This window comes from Pithys albifrons, chromosome 18 (genome assembly GCF_047495875.1).
Source record: "Pithys albifrons albifrons isolate INPA30051 chromosome 18, PitAlb_v1, whole genome shotgun sequence".
NCBI classification, from domain to species: Eukaryota; Metazoa; Chordata; class Aves; order Passeriformes; family Thamnophilidae; genus Pithys; species Pithys albifrons.
The window spans coordinates 13,855,266-13,873,494 of record NC_092475.1 but is presented as its reverse complement, the minus strand read 5'-3'; the positions used below and the strand labels follow the sequence as shown (position 1 = coordinate 13,873,494).

The window sequence follows — 18,229 nt, the reverse complement described above, 5'->3', positions numbered from 1 at the left end:
GTCCCTGTGCCGGGGGTGTCCCTGTGCCGGGGGTGTCCCTGCCAGGCCGTGCCGTGGGTGTCCCTGCCAGGCCGTGGGTGTCCCTGCCAGGCCGTGCCGAGGGTGTCCCTGTGCCGGGGGTGCCCCTGCCAGGCCGTGCCGAGGGTGTCCCTGTGCCGTGGGTGCCCCTGCCAGGCCGTGCCGAGGGTGTCCCTGTGCCGGGGGTGCCCCTGCCAGGCTGTGCTGGTGTCCATGCCAGGCTGTGCTGTCCCTCTCCCCAGGTGGATCGGTACACGCTGCGGAACGGGCGCCACATCATCCTGCTGGCCGAGGGCCGCCTGGTCAACCTGGGCTGTGCCATGGGCCACCCCAGCTTCGTCATGAGCAACTCCTTCACCAACCAGGTGCTGGCCCAGATCGAGCTGTGGACACACAGCGACAAATACGCTGTGGGGGTCCATTTCCTGCCAAAGAAGGTGAGTTGGGGCAGCAGAAAAGGTGCTGGGGAGGCAGCCAAGCCTCAGGTGTGGGCACACAGATGGGTCTTCTTTGTACTCGCCTTGGGTTTTCTGCTGAATGTGGTTGATGCAAGGAACTGCTGTTGCTCAGAGGGTGAAATGGTCACACTGACTCTGCAATGGGCTCCTTTGGGCTGCCCTGGTGTGCAGAGCTGACTGTGATAGGAGCACCCTGAGATGAGCTCAGTTGGTTAAAACTTGGCTATAATAATGCCAAGGTCATGGGTTCAATCCCCTCTGTGGGCCATTAACTTGAGAGTTGATTTCGATGATCCTTGTGGGCCCTTCCAACTCAGTATAGTCTGTGAATCTCTGAGTCTCTCACCCATCACTTTTGCCTTGAGGGGTGGGACTGTTCCCTGAGGTGCTGGGGAACCCTGTGCTGGCTCGGGGGAGCCAGGGAGCTTCTCACAACCAGTTTGTTTCCTCTGCTTATTGTCAGCATTCACATGCCTGTCCAGTTGGGCAGTGAAGCTGAAGTGACACCAAATTGCTTTTCCTTGGCTGAGAGAGTCTGGATCCCATTTGCACCTGAGAGCTTATCAAAATCTGGTCCTAAAACCTTCACAGAGCATTAATAACAGATTCCCTTGGGTTTCCCTTCAAACTTATCTCTGTGTTCTTTGTTCTTGGAAAAATCTGGATCGTATCATAACTCACAAATTCCTTTTGGAAAACTAACCTGGTTTTAATTTTCCTAAACAAGCCTGAGAATTTGAGATGGCCATGGAAAAAGATGCTAGAGTTAAACCCCACTGCTTTGGAATGCCACCTGGTGTAAATGTGAAAATACTTTCCATTTGGGAAGTAGAATTTGTATGTTTGGACTTATTGAGGAGGTGTTTGCTAAAGGATTTAAGCTTCTGAAACCATCCATTAAGGATCAAGCAAAACAAATCAGAAATGCAGTGTAGGAGTTGATCAGCAGCTGCAACATAATTGTCTTCAAAGGAACAGTTTTCTTGGCAGTTCTCTTGAAAATTATAGCCCAGTGTTGCTAATAAAATGTGGCTCATCCTGAATAACAGTTTTTAGTCACATACTTGAAGTGGAAAGGACAGGTGATGCCCATGGCAGTTAAGCACCAAGTTGCATGTTAGTGCAGCAGATGGCAGTGATCTCCTCAGGTTCCTCCCCTGGGACAAAACACTCCTGACCCTCTGTGAGGCACAGAGTGAAGCAGTTGCCTCCTCAGAACCAACAGAAGAGCTTTCTCTAATAATTTTCTGGGCTAGTACCTTTCCTTTTTTTGTGTTATTGCTTTGAGGTCCAAATGTAAAGCTTAAGAATTACCAAGGACCTTACACTGCCCATTCCTTGACTGCAAGAATGTTGCTTTGATCAGCTACACACATTTCTGCAATGTGTGTTCCTGGAAATCCAGGCAAACAGTTGTTTCCATGTTCTTGGCACCAAATCTGTCCTGCTCAGCTTTGATTTTTGAGGTGAGAATATCAGCTTACCTTCATGTACATTTGTGTATCTCTCTATCTGAGTTTCAAAGTCCCCAAGCTGAAGCAGCTGTGAAATAACTGATCTCTGCTGCAGTTTGAAAACCTCATCTGGGAATTGTCAGTGACTCAATTCCTTTTTCCTTTTCAAGTGGGTGTAATCTGTCTTAAACTTGCTGAAATACACCTATGAGAGCTTCATATGTCAGCCTAGTTCACCAGATGCAATTTTTAACCCTGCTTTTTTTTCCCATGGCATTCTGTCAGGATCTACTAACCTTAAATATTTGTGTCTCTTCTAAACACGGTCCTTGCAGTCAGCTTTTCTTTTTCATGATTTCCCTGGCTCTCATGTGGTGTTTGGCAGATTTCATGGTTCACTTCCATGTTCTTCAACCATTCATCTTGCATTTCTAGTTTTGTCTTGTACCCCTTTGACTGGGCTGGTTCTCCATAGGTGTTGTCAGTTCCATGTTACCCATTTATGAGCAGATTGAGTGAATCACACTCTGAGCAGATGTAGCTTTTTACCTGGTTCATTGCAGTGGAATTACTTCAGAGAGTGTCTTGTTACCACAGCCCCTCTGAGGGTGAAGTCTGGGACTAGTTATTGAATCATTAGGCCATGCTAGTTCCCCCAGGCTGAAGGTTTGGCCCTTGTTTTGTTGATTTATGGCCCTTCAGATCCATTGCAGCCTTTCACATCTATTTAGCTGGTCTGGGGGAAATGCCATCAGTCTTTTTCATGCTCCTGGATTTAGACCTGTATATGTTTCCTTGGCACTGATTGCTTGTGTTGTGCAGCAATTACAGATTGTCCCTCTGTTGTAACTCAGCAGCACTTGGTCCCTTCTTGTGCTGCCTTTTGTACCTGTGAATGTTCTCTGGGGCTCTCCCTCTCTCTCTGACACAGCAGCTTGTTCACCCTGCTCTTTGTTTTCTGGCTCTCCTGTACTGAGCTCCTGGAGCACTCAACTCTCTTCTAACTGTACCCATTTTTCAACCTCTCGAGTTTGCACATCTGCAAACAGACACCTCTGGGATAAAGAAATTGCATCCACATTTCTGAGCCTGTGTCCCTGTTGCAGGTTTGGCCTAGCTTTTTACCAACCCCCTTCCCCCTCCCAGAACTTTCCCAGCAAAGAGAAAAAAAAGGAAAAGAAACAAACTCAAAAGAAACTGAACTGAATGAAATAAGTTATATTTTCCAACATTTGCAACCACACTGTATACACAGTACGTAGGATCCCATCCCCAGGGGGAAGGGAAAAGGGAAAAAAGGGGACTGATCAACCAGAAAATTGAGAGGAAACAAAACCAAACCAAAAAGAAACAAATTAATCAGACAAACACAATTAAAAACCTCAAGGAAGGGGAACAAGCATGAAACAATCTCACCCAGGACAGGAGAACCACCAGCCACCGGAGGGATCAGACTCCAACACTTCCCAGGAGCTCCATGGAAAGCCTCCAAAACCCCTCCTCCCCTGCCTCGTGGAAGACACGTGTGGAATACTTGTACCTTCTTAGATACAGTGGTTACTGAGGAAGCCATGGGTCAAACCATTACAGTCCCACAGCCCACCTTGGCTTTATTCTTCCTGAAGGCAATGCCCACAGAGACAAGGAGTCTTGCTGAAGTGGTGATTCTGGAATGGATCTCAAATACCTGTGCTCTAAGATGGGATCTCTGGAAAGGAGATGTATTTTTTCCAGTATTATTAGTACTTTTGTAAGATGATAATCTGGTATGTCCAGGTGTCTATAGTGGAAACATGACTGGGACTTTATCATTTTACCAAACTGGATATTCTTATCTCTAAATAGTTTGATCTCTGTTCTTTGTTTGTTGGATGGATGTGAATGTGCAAATGAGATTGAAATGGGCATGATCATACAAAGTTTTCTGTCTCACTTAAGCTTAACTTACAGAATCCCAGACTATTCTGAGCTGGAAGGGACCCACAAGGATCATCGAGTCCAGCTCAAGTCAATGGCCCACACAGGGGATTGAACCCATGACCTTGGCATTATTACAACCAAGTTTTAACCAGCTGAGCTGATCTCAGGGTCCTGGTTTCCCTCAGAAGCACAGGGCTCCTCCCTTGGTTCTGCCCACAGAATGCAGTTCTGTGCTCACAGCAGGGCAGGGATGTTGGCAGGAGAAAAGCTCTGTTCCTTTAAGTCCCCCTTGGAGCTGCTCTTGGTTTCCATGTAATCCTCTCTCACTGTTGCCTGTGACTTCCTGAACTGGTTGGATGCTGTTCTTACGTTGCTGTCCCTGTGTGTTGTTTTGCAGCTGGATGAAGCTGTGGCTGCTGCTCACCTGGACAAGCTGAGTGTGAAGCTCACCAAGCTGAGTGACAAACAGGCCAAATACCTGGGCTTGCCAAGAGATGGGCCCTTCAAGCCAGACCACTACAGATACTGAGCAGCTGGCACTCCCCAGAGACCAAAGTGCAGGGATCCAACCTTCCAAAGCTCCTGTGTGTGCTGGGCTCCTGAGGACAAGCCCTTTGCCTGCTCCTCTCAGTGCTGCAGAGCCCCTCCCCTTGCCAAGGCAGCCTCAATGCAAGAGGGTCACTGACTCCTGGATTTAGAATTGGTTGCTTAGCTGTTGTCACAGTGACAAGGATGCCATGCCCCTTGATTGGCCTCTAGTGTCCCAGTCAGGGGAGCAGGACAGAAGGTGGCTGAGTGGGGGTGTGTTGTCCTGTCACACAGGGGGCTGACAGCTTTGAGCAGACCCCCTGCTCAGGTGGGGGCTGGTTTCTGCAGGTTGGTGCCTTCTGCCATGCCCTGCTCCAAGCAGGTGATCCTGTTGGCAGACTGGCAGTGCCAGGCCCCCCTCGACAGCTGCCCTGGAGAAGTGACACTGGAGGAAATAGGGAGGACAGAGGTTGCTTGGTCTCCTTCCTGTAAAATCAACTTCACCTCCTACTTGAAGATTAGAGCTGGATTTTTTTCTGGCTTAATTTACTCTGTCAATTTTGGTCCGAATAAAGACCTTTCTGTGCTTCTTCCATACTAACCTGGGGAGGGTGAGGCAAGATAGACTTTTCTAGCAGCCTTCTAGTGTGTTGTGAAGGGCTGAGAAGCCACTGAGGGGGTGGTTGGGTTTAGGCACCTCGTTGGATCCTCTGCAAACACCAGCAGCACACTGGTACCCCCACCTTGATTTTTCTGAGTTGTCCTGTCTGCTGAATCATGTTTGTCACTGACTCAAAGTGCTTTTATTAAAGATCTGACTGTGGCCTGACTTATTTTGGACAGTGAGATGCTTTGGGGTTTGCTTTGGGTTTGTTTACCTTTGATCCTTAAGCTGCTGAAAATGTTTAATGTCTCCATGTGGGGTGTTCTCACAGCAAAAGCCAGTGCTGGGGAAGGTCTGAGTGCTGCACTGGAGCTGGGAAAAGCTGCTCCTCAGGTTATGGAAATGTTTGCAGGGCTGCATCCTTCAGGAAAGTTGCTCTTCCCCTCTGCCCACACCAATTTCATAGGATCATAGAGTCAACCAGGTTGGAAGAAACCTCTGAGATCACCAAGATCAACCCTTTATCCAACCCCACTGTGATCACCAGATCATGGCACTCAGTGCCACGGCCAAGCTCACCTTAAAAACCTCCAGAGATGGAGAATCCACCCCCTCTCTGGGCAGCCCATTCCAATCCCTGAGCACTCTCTCTGCAAAGAATTTTTTTCTCATCTCCAGCTTCAATTTCCCCTGGCAGAGCTTGAGCCCATCGTGCCCCCTTGTCCTATTGCTGAGTGCCTGGGAGAAGAGACCAACCCCCACCTGGCCAGAACTTCCCTTCAGGCAGTTCCAGACAGTGCTGAGGTCACCTCTGAGCCTCCTCTTCTCCAGGCTAAACACCCCCAGCTCCCTCAGCCTCTCCCCCCAGCACTTGTGCTCCAGTCCCTTCTCCAGCCTCGTTGCTCTTCTCTGGCCCCGCTCCAGCCCCTCAATCTCTTTCCTCAACTGAGAGGCCCAGAACTGAACACAACACTCAAGGTGTGGCCTCCCCAAGGCAGAGTCCAGGGGAAGGGTCACTGCCCTGGGCCTGCTGGCCACGCTAGTTTGGATCCAGGCCAGGATCCCCTTGGCCTTCTTGGCCACCTGGGCACACTGTTGGCTCCTGTTGAGCTTCCTGTCCCTCAGTCCCCCCAGGTCCCTCTGCCTGGCTGCTCTCCAGCCACTCTGTGCCCAGCCTGGAGCGCTGCAGGGGGTTGGGGTGGCCAAAGGGCAGGACCTGCACTTGGCCTTGTTGAACTTCATCCCATTGGAATCAGCCCATCTCTCCAGTCCATCCAGATCCCTCTGCAGAGCCCTCCTGCCTTCCAGCAGGTCGACACTCCCTCCCAACTTGGTGTCAGCAGCAAATTTGCTGATGATGGTCTCAATCCCCTCACCTAAATCATCAATAAAGATGTTAAACAGGACTGGGCCCAACACTGACCCCTGGGGACACCAATGGTGACCGGCCGCCAGCTGGATGCAGCTCCATTCACCAGCACTCTCTGGACCCAGCCCTCCAGCTCCTGACCCAGCAGAAGGTACACGTGTCCAAGCCAGTTTTTCCAGTAGTATATTATGGGTTGGGAGCTCAGGGTTTAGCCAGGAGATTCCCTGGGGGGTTCCTCATCCATCACACTGGAACAAGCCCTGGGCCTCTGAGAGCTGAGCCCAAGCCTTGAGCAAGTGTAGGAGACACACAGTGAGCTCTGGAGCAGGAGCACCGTGGTGTCTGTGCTCCTGGGGGAGGAGAATAATGGAGGCAAACCCATCCAGGCAGGGCAGGGGGAGCTCAAGGTTATGAAAATGAAATCATTCTTCTCCCTTTGCTTTCTCCAATGACTGCTGCTGTTCAGATGAATAATTGTGGAGCCACCACTCCCAGACAGATGTTCCTGCTCACAGCCCTCGGTGCCAGTCAGAGGTGCCCTGCACATCCAGGAGGGCAAACAGAGCTGGGCTGAGTGCCCACAGCTCTGGGGGTCACTGGTGGGACACACAGGCCCAGGCAGCCAATTCTGCTGGCAGAGGATCAGGGTTGATGGAGTTAAACAGGATGAAATGGGGCTGACAGGATGTGCTGGTTTAAAGGTAAACCAGCAGGAGAAAGGAACCCAACACAAAAGAGATTATAACTCAGAGTTACAATTTAATAAAAATACTACAATAAATGCAATGGCACAAAGAGAAATTGGGTTTAACCCACAAACCCAGCAGTGTAACCCACCCCCTGGGGCACAAACACAGGGGGGTTTGGTGGCCCCTGTGCTGAGCCCCACGTGGTTCCTCTGAGTCCAAAGGAAAAGGAGGTGGAAAACCTGTTGGTGCAGATGATGGCACAGTCTGGTGGAGAGTGGGGGGCTCCTCCTGTCCAGGGTCTGATCCTCCTCTCGATCCAATGAGTGGTTCCCCAAAGCCCAAGATTCTCTCCCCTGAGGTGCAGGTGGGAGCCCCCAGTGCCTCCCCCAGGGCAGGGAGTTCCACACTGGGGGATCTGACTCTGGCAGTCAGGGGGAATTTTGGAATGGTTGCTGGCCCATGGGCAGAGCTGAGCCCTCAGGTGGGTGTGGAGGTGCCAAGGAGTCCCTGCAGGGCAGTTCTCCCAGCTCCTCTGCCAGGCTTCTTTCCCAGCCAGCTCCCAGCCTGAGGGCTCAGCTGTGCCCTGGGCAGCTGCTGCCAATGGGCCATTGGGAACAGTTGCTGGGCAATGGCAGAGAGGGTTTAGAATGCCCAGCTTTGGTCACACCCACACCGGGAGAAACTGGTCCCACCTGCTGAACTGGGACACTGGGAAAGGTCCTTACTGGAAAGTGGGCAGGGCTCAAGCCAGGGCTGAAGGGTCTCAGCTCTGCTGGCACTTCATTTTGCCCCAGGCTCTGTAAAGATTTTAAATGCCCAATTCCCAATAATTTCTCACTAGAATATCTCTGGTAACTCAGGCCTTTGCTTCTCTACTTTTTCCCTCCCAGCTTTTCTCAGCTCTGTGGAAGTTGCTGTGCTGAAGGGGCTGTTTCTGACAGGTGGGGGCTGTGCAGCCCCTGCAGAAGATCCTCAGAGTGTTCCGCCTTCCTCAGGAACAGACTGACAAACTTGTTTAAACAAAATATGAATCATCATTTTTGGAGCTCTCCAAGAAATGAGGTGGATCTGAGAGGCAGGAGAAGGTGCTGAAGATATGAAAAATGGCTTTGTAGAAGAGCCAGCGAAACAGGATAAATGTGTCTCAGATGAATATCAGACATGGCTTTTACTACAAACAATAACATTTTCAGCTTGTTAACTTCATCAAATTGCCTTACAACCCCTAATTTCTGGCCAACCTGTCTTCAAGATACTAAGAAATTTAAAAAGATGTGTTGGGCCCAGAATGCTGCTTCTGTTTCTTAGGACCAGTATGAAAAGAGAGGCACAAAGACTGTTTACAGCCTGAGCTATCCTTAACATCTGGCAGGAGAGAAATAACACTTGATTTGATCCAGACACAGCTGAGTGGCTGAACCTCATGCTGATCTTGGGGCATGGACAGTGATTTCATTGCCTGTTGTCACCAGAGAGACAAAGCCTGCAGGAGCCAAACATCTGGGGGTTGTACCTGAGCCTGAAAGCAAAGACAGAGCTCAGAATCACAGAGAGGTTTGGGTTGGAAGGGGCATTAAGGCTCATCTCATTCCACCCCTCAAGATGTCCCAGGACACTGCCCATAAGGGCAGCCCTGACTGGGGTTGCTTTGCTGGGAGGTCCTGGGGCAGCACCAAACTCAGCACCAACCACCCCAGTGGAGCTGTTGAGCTTCCCCTCATGGAGTGGTGAGGGCACACAATCTGCATTTGTCTACCCTGGGAGGTGCTGGATCTCCACCCTGCTGTGGTGGGCAGGTCCTACAGCTGGGATGGGGTCATCCTGGTCCCACTGCCTGCAGGTGGGATCCAGCTGCAGCTCCCTGGGACAGGCAATGCCTCGTGTCCCCCTCCCTCTCTTACCTTTCCACACTCACAGCAGCAGGTTCTGTGCACTCAGCTCCATGACTGATGGTTTTGCAGAAAGGGGAAAACCCAAAACTATTCCCAGCTCCGTGTTTGAAGGAAATCTGAATCCCTGTCCCTCATCTGGGCTGCCCAGGATGTGTGCAAGTCCTGAACTAGCCCTGTTTATTTGCAGGAGCTGATCTCCCCTCCTGGAGAGGGACAGGACAAGGGAGTGTGGCCCTGGTTGGTGCTTCTCTCTTCAGTCCCCGCAGCTGATGAGAAAATATTCTGTATTACAGAAAAAAAGCAAAATTAAAAAAAAAAAGAAAAAAACAAGCAATGAATCCAGTCCTTGTGTGCTCTGGCCCAGAGGAGGAGGGCACAGCCCTGCCAGTGTCTGTGGGTACCCTGCAAGGGAAGGGCAGAGGCCTCAGACAGCCCAGGGGTTCTGCCCACCCATCTCGTGGGGCTTGTCTTTGAACTGCAAACACACAACTAAACACAAACTGGTTCTCAGCTCTCGTTTTGAACACAAGGATTCAGATCCAGAGGAGAAATGGCTGAGGTGGGAAGGGGAGCCAGGGCCCCTTGTCCTGCCCTGCCAGTAGCACCCCAGTCCTCCCAGTGCAGCTGTCTGGAAAACACTGATGGCTCAGAGAAGAGTTTGAGGTTTCCCACAAGTGTTTCTTTCGTGGTAAAAAAGCCATGACATTCTTAACAAGTAAACATTTGCCTTGGTATTGAAGACTTCTGTTTGTACTGAGCAAGTGAGAAAAAACCAGAAATCAGGAGCCCAAGTTTCAGAAGGGGAAACCATGTTTTTTCTCCCAATACCTTGATTTCTAGTCATCCAAAGACAGAAGCAAAGCAGCTGAGACGTGCCTGGAGATTTATGGAGCTTCGACTCAAACCCAACTCTTTGTTTTCCTCTGCATTATGCTCTCATTTGGCTGCATTTTCCACTCCACACAATAGATGTTAATTTTCAGTAGGGTTTCAGCATAAGAATACGAGTGCTGGGAAGATTTATCCATCCCCATCTCCATCTTAAATTGATCAAGATGTTGAGTTACCAAAATCTGCTCTCAGAGCCTGGGAGGTTTGTCCTGTGCTCCAACAACTCCTTGAAAGCATCTTCCATCTCTGCTGAGTCCCCAAATTAGGGTGTCACAGCCAGGGCTGGACAAGCCCTGCAGGGAGAGGGTGTTCACTTGAAACCCTCCAAAGAACTGGCCCAGGATGCTGCTTTGAATCATCCCCTGGGGAAGGGACAGGCTTTGGCTCAGTGGAGAGGCTGCTCATTCTCTGAGGAAGGATTCTCCTCCAGAGAAGCCCCTCTGGGGCCAGCCTGGCTTTCAGGAATTCCAGGAGGTGTGTCCATAAGGCTGTTCCAGCCTTTTTCTCCCTGTGAGAGGCACATCTTTGCAGCAGCTCTGGAGAAGGCAGAAAATCCCCTTCTGTTGTCACAATTCACTGTGGTGGACAAAGGGACACAGGTGACACACACAAACTAATTTATTAAATTACGTATATTACAGCAAAAAAGAAGATGAAGAAAGAAAAGAGATCTCTCAAATTACAAGTTACACAATATATATCTTAAATCCCACCCATGGTCAGTTTTCAGAGGTTTATGACAGTGTCTATAAACTTCATTACAGCTTCTAATTGGATGTTGCTCACTGTCCAGGTGTACTTTCATTTCATGAGAAATTGTCTACACACATTCCATTCCCATAGCTTGCTTCCCTCAATTCCCCTCTTATCTCACTTTGGTTTAGTTGTCTTGCCATTTTTTCCACAGTTTTAATTATCCTTTGCTGTTCCCAGAGGTACCACTCTGCCCTAGGCCTGGAGCTGCCTGCAGCCTCAAAACCTTCATGATTCAAAAAACCTCCATCATCCTCACACCTTCCCACTGCAAGACTCACCCACTCTTGGGAACACCGTGCACTGAAGCATCTTGGACCATTTCATTCAGCTCCATTGGCTTTAGAACACACATTGCCCAGCACTGCCCCCACCAGCACTGGGGCAGTGGCTGCTGTGCTGCTCTGCATCACACCCTGCTCCAGAGCACAGGCTGCAGAGCCCGGGGCTCCTGCTGTTCCACCCTTGCTGCTGTTTGCATTTTCCCCCTCCAGGACACAGCTGGGCTGGTTTTCTGAGCTTGGTGCCACAGTTCACGTGGACAAGGTGGACACAGGTTTGTGCTGTAACTCAACAGCACAGACAGAAGGTGATGGACAACCCATTTAGAATGAAGTATCTGAGGGGGACAGAAGTTTCTGCTGTCCCTTCTGTGCAGGTAGAGCTGGGAATCCCTCCTTTGTTGAAAGGTTTCATCAATAATTGCCTTGAGTCTCTTGTCTGCTGCCCCAGAGTTGCTTCACTTTGTTGCCAGGAGGGGAGAAAATCCACTTTGCTGTCCATTGTTACCACTCCCCTTTTTCTGGGGGAAGAAGACAGTCCTCTGTTTCATCCCCAAATTTATGACTTTATTATTGCCACAGCAGTGACTAAAGCAGACCACAGTGGGCAGCAAGGCTTAGTAACCAGGGCAAAGATAACCAGAGCCCCCTGCAAGCCATGGTCAGCTCATGGGCTCACTGGCAACTTTGAGAAGTGCATTTCTATTGTCCCTGACTGTGCTGGTTTAAGGGCAAACTGGCAGGAGGAACAAACACATCACTAAAGAGATTATAAGGCAGAGTTACAATTCAATAACAATATTACAATAAATACAGTGACACAAAGAGAAATTGGGTTTAACCCACAAACCCAGCAGTCTAACCCAGCCCCTGGGGCACAAACACAGGGGGGTTTGGTGGCCCCTGTGCTGAGCCCCACGTGGTTCCTCCGAGTCCAAAGGAAAAGGAGGTGAAAAACCTGTTGGTGCAGATGATGGCACAGTCTGGTGGAGAGTGGAGGGCTCCTCCTGCCCAGGGTCTGCTCCTCCTCTCGATCCAATGAGTGGTTCCCCAAGTCCACAAACCCCAAGATTGTCTCCCCTCAGGTTTGGGTGGGAGCCCCCAGTGCCTCCCCCAGGGCAGGGAGTTCCACACTGGGGGATCTGACTCTGGCAGTCAGGGGGGATTTTGGAATGGTTGCTGGCCCATGGGCAGAGCTGAGCCCTCAGGTGGGTGTGGAGGTGCCAAGGAGTCCCTGCAGGGCAGTTCTCCCAGCTCCTCTGCCAGGCTTCTTTCCCAGCCAGCTCCCAGCCTGAGGGCTCAGCTGTGCCCTGGGCAGCTGCTGCCAATGGTCCATTGGGAACAGTTGCTGGGCAATGGCAGAGAGGGTTTGGAATGCACAGCTTTGGTCACACCCACACAGGGATAAACTGGTCCCACCTGCTGAACTGGGACACTGACTCTTGCCTTTCCCTTGCACATCTTTCTCTTTTAAGCCCAGTCTGGAACTTTTCCACACACAGAGATGAACAAGGATGTGGTGGGTTAACCCTGCTTGGCATCAGATGCCCACCAAGGCCATTGGAAGTGCCTGACTTGGCATCCATGTGCAGCCACCCCTAAGGTCATGTTCATGGCTTTTCCATGGTCTCTGTGGGCATAAAGGAAGACAATTCCTACCCTAAGAGGTGTAGGAACAAACCTGTGAAGTCGTTCCAACCATGTTCTCTTTGGGGATGCAACCTGTGCTTGCAGCCACGTGTTTCCTTCAGGTCTGATCCACAAATCCTGGAGTGGGGCAGTTTATCTGCCTGCTCCATCCAAAGTGGCATTAAAGGAGTTTAGATGGTTGCTGGGATTTGGGAACACACAGTGCAATTAGGAAAATCCAAATCAACAGTTATATTCTTTCTGAGCAGGCAACAGCAGAAAGATTCTGCCAGGGAAATCAGAACAAAGCCTCTCAAAATCACAAAATAAGAATCCTCTTTTACAGTGATAATTGAAGCCATTTGTTGCAAGAAACATGAACCTGAAATGAAAGTAGAAATAAAATCCTGATCAGACACTTCCCTGGAGAATTTTATCTTACAGACAGGAAGCAAACACTTTCTTCAATTTAAACCAACGTCAGCTTTTTGGAAACCTGTGACTCCTTTCCACCCTCTTGCTGCCCATATCCATTTTTCAGACTCCCTATGAAAAGTTACTGTTCTTTGTCCTTTTGCAGGAGATGTGAGAATTCCCAACCAATGGCATTCATCAGCTGCTCATGAAATCATTTTGGTTTCAAAGGACCATTTTTCACTCCTTTTGTTATCACCTTTGGCCTCAAAAAACAACTTCTTGCTATGGTTTTATTACATCTTTTCTGCACTTTTACTGAGGTTTATGTGCAACCCAGAGTCCTTGCAGAAAGAAAAGAAAGATGAAACTCCTCAAGGAAAATTGGAGACACTTCACTCTCAGCCAGTTCACTTCCACCTTCTGAATCCACTCCCATGGCTGAGAGGCAAACAGTGGCCTGTTCCCAGAGCACTGCTCCAGCCAACAACTGGGTCATCTCAGCACAACTCTCCCCATTGCAGGGTTTGTTGTGGATGGCTCAGTTCAAACAGGGCACCTGCAATAACAGGCTCCTTTGATCAGTAACCACCATCAAACCAGCAACCCATGGAGAACAGAAACCATCCAGGTGGGCCTTGAGCCAGCACGGCCCAGAACTGTGTTCTGGGGCTAGGCCAAAGGGACCCTGGGGGTGCATTAGAAGAGCATTGCTAGAAGGTCAGGAAGGTGCCCCTGCCCCTCTGCCCAGCCTTGGCAGGCACAGCTGCAGTGCCATGTCCAGCTCTGGCTCCTCAGCACGGGACAGACACGGAGCTCCTGGAGCGGGTCCAGCGCAGCCTGCGGAGATGCTGAAGGGCCTGGAGCATCTCTGGGAGCAGCCAAGGCTGAGGGAGCTGGGGCTGTTCAGCCTCCAGAGGAGACACTAGAGGGGACCTCCCCATGGCTGGCCGTGCCTGCAGGGAGGGGCAGAGCAGGGACCAGGCTCTGCTTGGGAGGCCCAGCCATGGCACAAGAGGAACGGGCAGGAACTGATGCCCAACAAGTTCCACCTGAACATGGGGAAGAACTTTGCTGTGCAGTGACCCAGCACTGAACAGAGCCCAGAGAGGGTGTGGAGTGTCCCAGTGTGGATATTCCCTCACTGTGTGCACACAATCCTGTGCCATGTGCCTGGGATGGCCCTTCTGGGCAGGGAGGGGGCACTGGAAGCCCCACTGTGGTGCTTCCAGCCTGACCATTCTGTGACTCTCTAACAGAGCATTACCTGCCTCTGCCTCAACATTTTGTCTTTCTGTCACCTTTATCATTGCAATGTATAGAAGCTTCAGAAGGTGCTTTTGTGAATAACAAAGACAGACACTTAAAGCAGGAAACTGGACAGAAGTAATTCAGGGGGTGGTTCCAAGTTGCCACATCCACTAAACTACAAAATTTCTGTGTTTAGAAGTTTGGCCAATGGTAAGTGGAGAGTGATGCACTTTGGCTGAAGACCCTTCAGTAAGTGTGCTGGTTTAAAGGTGAACCAGCAGGGGAAATGAACTCACCACGAGAGAGATTATAAGTCAGACCTAAAATTTAATAATAATATTACAATAGAAACACTGACACACAAGGGAAATTGCTTTCAACTCACAAAACCCCAGCAGTATAACCCAGTGTCCTGGGGCACAAACCCAAGGGGGTTTGTTTGCCCTTGTTCTGAGACCCCTGTGGCTCCCCCCAGTCCAGAGCAAAAGGAAATGAAAAACCTGTTGGTGCAGGCGAGGGCTGTGGTCTGGGCGAGAGCGAGGATCTCCTGCTGTCGAGGTCCTGCTGCTGCTCTGGATCCGACGAGAAGTTCCCAAGGTCTTCTTACCCACCACTTATGTACCCTCAGGGAGCTCTCAGTCCCTCCCCCTGGGCGGGGACTCAAACAATGGGTGATTAACTCTGGGAGCCAGGGGGTGTTGAACTGTTGATGGCCCATTGGCAGCTCCGCCCCCTCAGGCTGGGTGTGAAGTGATAATGGCTCCCTGGGCAGCTGCTGCTGATGGCCCATTGACCTTGGGGAATGAATAGAGGGGGTAGAATACACAGCTTTGATCACCCCCACATAGGGTTAGCTGGTCCCTCCTGCTGAACTAGGACAGTAAGGTATGAAGGAAGGCAGGACCCATCCTGGCTGAAGAAGGTGAGCACCACAGTCCCTGTACCTCCATGTCACAGTGTGGGATAAGCTGCTCAAATCAGATGCTCCAACTGGAGCTCAGGGAGAGCCAGGGCTGAGAGGAGGTGCCAGGACTGGATTGCACTGACAGCAGCTCAACAGCAGCAGCACCACCAAGCTCTGAGTCCTGCCCAAGAGCTGCTTTCCCCCACCCCCAAGGCTGCCCAGCCACACAGCCAAACATCCTCCTGGCACTTTGCTCACCTTGCCAAGGTTATTTATTCATTAAAGAACAGCTGAGTTTTGCAGAGGTCTGGGATTAGGCACCAAGCTGGGGTTCCTGAAGTACCAGTGCTGCTGGCTCTCTCTGGGAGGCCCTCCAGGTGGGTTAGGGTGGCATTCACAGAGCCCTGAGGAGGTGCCTGGCAGCCTGCTGGACATCCTGTGCCTCAGGAATGGCTCTGTGCAGCCACATGGGCCAGAGCTTCCGAGCCTGGACAGGGACCTGGGGAGCAGAAAGCTCTGAGGGAGCAACAAAGTGATGAGGGAAACAAAAACTGTGCTTTTCCAAATCCCTCCTCCACTTTGGTGCTTGGTTGGTGCATGTTTTTGACACGAGGCTGCTGCATTTCAGACAAATATCCCCAGGCAGGGCTGAGCAGCACCCTGAGCCCACCCCCAGCACCTGCAGAGGACTCTGAGCTGCTTGTCTTGGACATCAACAGGCAAAACTGGCACAAAATGATCAGAGGGGTGGGGTGGCACCAGAAGGCTTGGAAAGCCCCTCCCTTTTTGGGCAGTTGCGTGGATGTCTTGGGAATGCTGGCAGAAGGTGCCTGGGTATGGCAATGCTGGGCTGAGCAGACCCAGCAATCCCAAAAGGTGACATAATTTAGGAGAAATATCACTTCTTTACTCAACAGTAAAGATATCAGATATTTTCTGGATACCAGAAAAAAATTCTTTCTAGAGAGAGTAATCAAGAATGGGCTGCCCAGAGAGGGGGTGGATTCCCCATCCCTGGAGGTTTTTCAACTGAGCTTGGCCGTGGCACTGAGTGCCATGATCTGGTAAAGGGACTGGAGTTGGACCAAGGGTTGGACTTGATGATCTCGGAGGGCTTTTCCAACCCAATCCATTCTATGATTCTTTACTCAACAGGAAGTTTTTCTACATGAAGTTTGGTGACATCTTCCTCATTTCTCATATTCCTGATTTTGTTTCTATCTTATGTTCCTTCATTTTTATCTTTTTGCTTCCTGCTTTATCTTTGAATGTTCCTGCTCCTCCTTCAGCTCTTGTTTAACCTAAACCAATATAAATGATGTTTATGATGATCTGCAGCCCTGAAGAGGATCCCAGGTTGCAGTGACAGGCCCAGCATTGTTTTGCAGGACAGGAATGAGGGCAACACCTCCTTTTGTAGGGCAGGAGGTGGAAACAGAAGGCACATCTGCCCTGGACAAACAGCATTGGTTTTCTTTGCCAAAAATGCAACCTTCAAAGGGAGATCTTGGAGACGGGAAATAATAGGCTGGTGGAAACTCCAAATACAGTGAGAGGGAGGCAGAGAGAGGGATGGCATGGTTTGGAGAGCACAAGGAGCTGGGAAGGCCCTTCTGCCTGGGGCTATTTGCTGGAATTCACCCCATCTCCAAGGGCTCAGAACTCCATTCTTGGGATTATGTCATTGTTTCTTGTGAGGTTTGGTCCCACTAATTACTCAGTGCTGTTGTTCAAATGCTTGGCAGTGGCTCTCCAAAGCAAAGGGCCAAGAAACCACTGTCTGACACTTTGGGCTGGAAACAAGTTCATCACCTTGAGATTGTCACACTCAGGAAGCTCAGGGGGTTTCTGATCATCTGCCAAAGGGGATAGAAACAAATATGAATCCACACATTCCTTCCCAGTATTTATGACTGCAAATAGAATTGTAGAATTGGTCACAAAGGGGACAAGAAAAAGCATCTGCCCAGCCCACAGTTCCATGTGTCTTCAGGAGCTCTAAAGGTTGGAGATCTTGTCTGCAAAAATCACAGGGAAATATTGACTGTCTGCACAGTTTTCCCCTTATGATCAAAAATAAGCTCAAATAATTCTTTTGGGTTTGAAAATAGATGAAATGTCTCTGTAACTGAAAGATTGTAAAAGCAAATGGTTCTTCAGGCAGGGACATCTCTGCTTCTACCAGACACACTTTATAAGGGAATCAAAAAGTCTCTCTGAGGTTTCTACAACAATGAAAAAGTTCTCATTTGACCAAATGGTGCCAAACATGAAATTTGATTGAGATAAAGCTAAACAGCTTCAATTTTCATTCCTCCTTTAATTGCAACCACACTGTTTGCTTCAGTGCAGTCCTAAACAAAGCCTTATTTATTGAGCTGTCCTGGAAATAAAGCCTGCTGACTAAAAGTACTTCCCTTGTGCTCAAAGAAATAGGGAGGTTTAGCCCAACAAATCATGGAAAAGATGAAAATAGTGAAGTTTCCAGAATTTCTTAGCATGGAAATATCCCTGAAGGTCTTTTCCAGCCTTGGTGATTCTCTGCTTTTATTCTGTTTCACTGAAGACCAAGGGAAAGGCAGCAGGTTTCAGGCAGAGAGAGTTTTCTTACCTTGATGATACAGATTTCAAATTCATAGACATAAAACTGTAGTGAAGAGTTTAAGATGACCCAGAAAAGGCCTAGAGAGTCACAAAGATGCCAAGAATGGACAGACATACAGAGGATGAGGGAGAAATTCCACTCCTGTCATTGCAATTTGTTGTGGCAGACAAAGGGGCACAGACCACGTGTCACACATCAGCTAATTAGTTAAACTAAGTATAACACACTTAAAGAAAGAAAATAAACACACACTTAAAGAAAGAAAGTAAAGAGCAAAGAAACTAGAAAACACAAGTTACAAGTTCCACTATATATATTCTAAATCCCACCCATGGTCAGCCTTCATAGGTTGTGCTGGTTTAAAGGTGAACCAGCAGGGGAAATGAACTCACCACGAGAGAGATTATAAGTCAGAGCTAAAATTTAATAATAATATTACAATAACAACACTGACACACAAGGGAAATTGCTTTCAACTCACAAAACCCCAGCAGTATAACCCAGTGTCCTGGGGCACAAACCCAAGGGGGTTTGTTTGCCCTTGTGCTGAGACCCCTGTGGCTCCCCCA

The 18,229-nt window shown here is 49.6% G+C and overlaps 1 protein-coding gene across 1 annotated transcript in view; it reads left to right on the top strand.

Annotated features, from left to right (window-relative positions):
* The window catches only part of AHCY (adenosylhomocysteinase), a 28,525-nt gene extending 23,318 nt beyond the window's left edge, over window positions 1-5,207 (top strand). The window contains exons 9-10 of the mRNA XM_071572835.1: window positions 261-455; window positions 4,248-5,207. Of these exons, the coding sequence (XP_071428936.1) occupies window positions 261-455; window positions 4,248-4,379 (327 nt within the window). The 3' untranslated portion in view covers window positions 4,380-5,207. The remainder of the gene's footprint in view (window positions 1-260; window positions 456-4,247) is intronic.
* The last annotated feature ends 13,022 nt before the right edge of the window (window positions 5,208-18,229 follow it).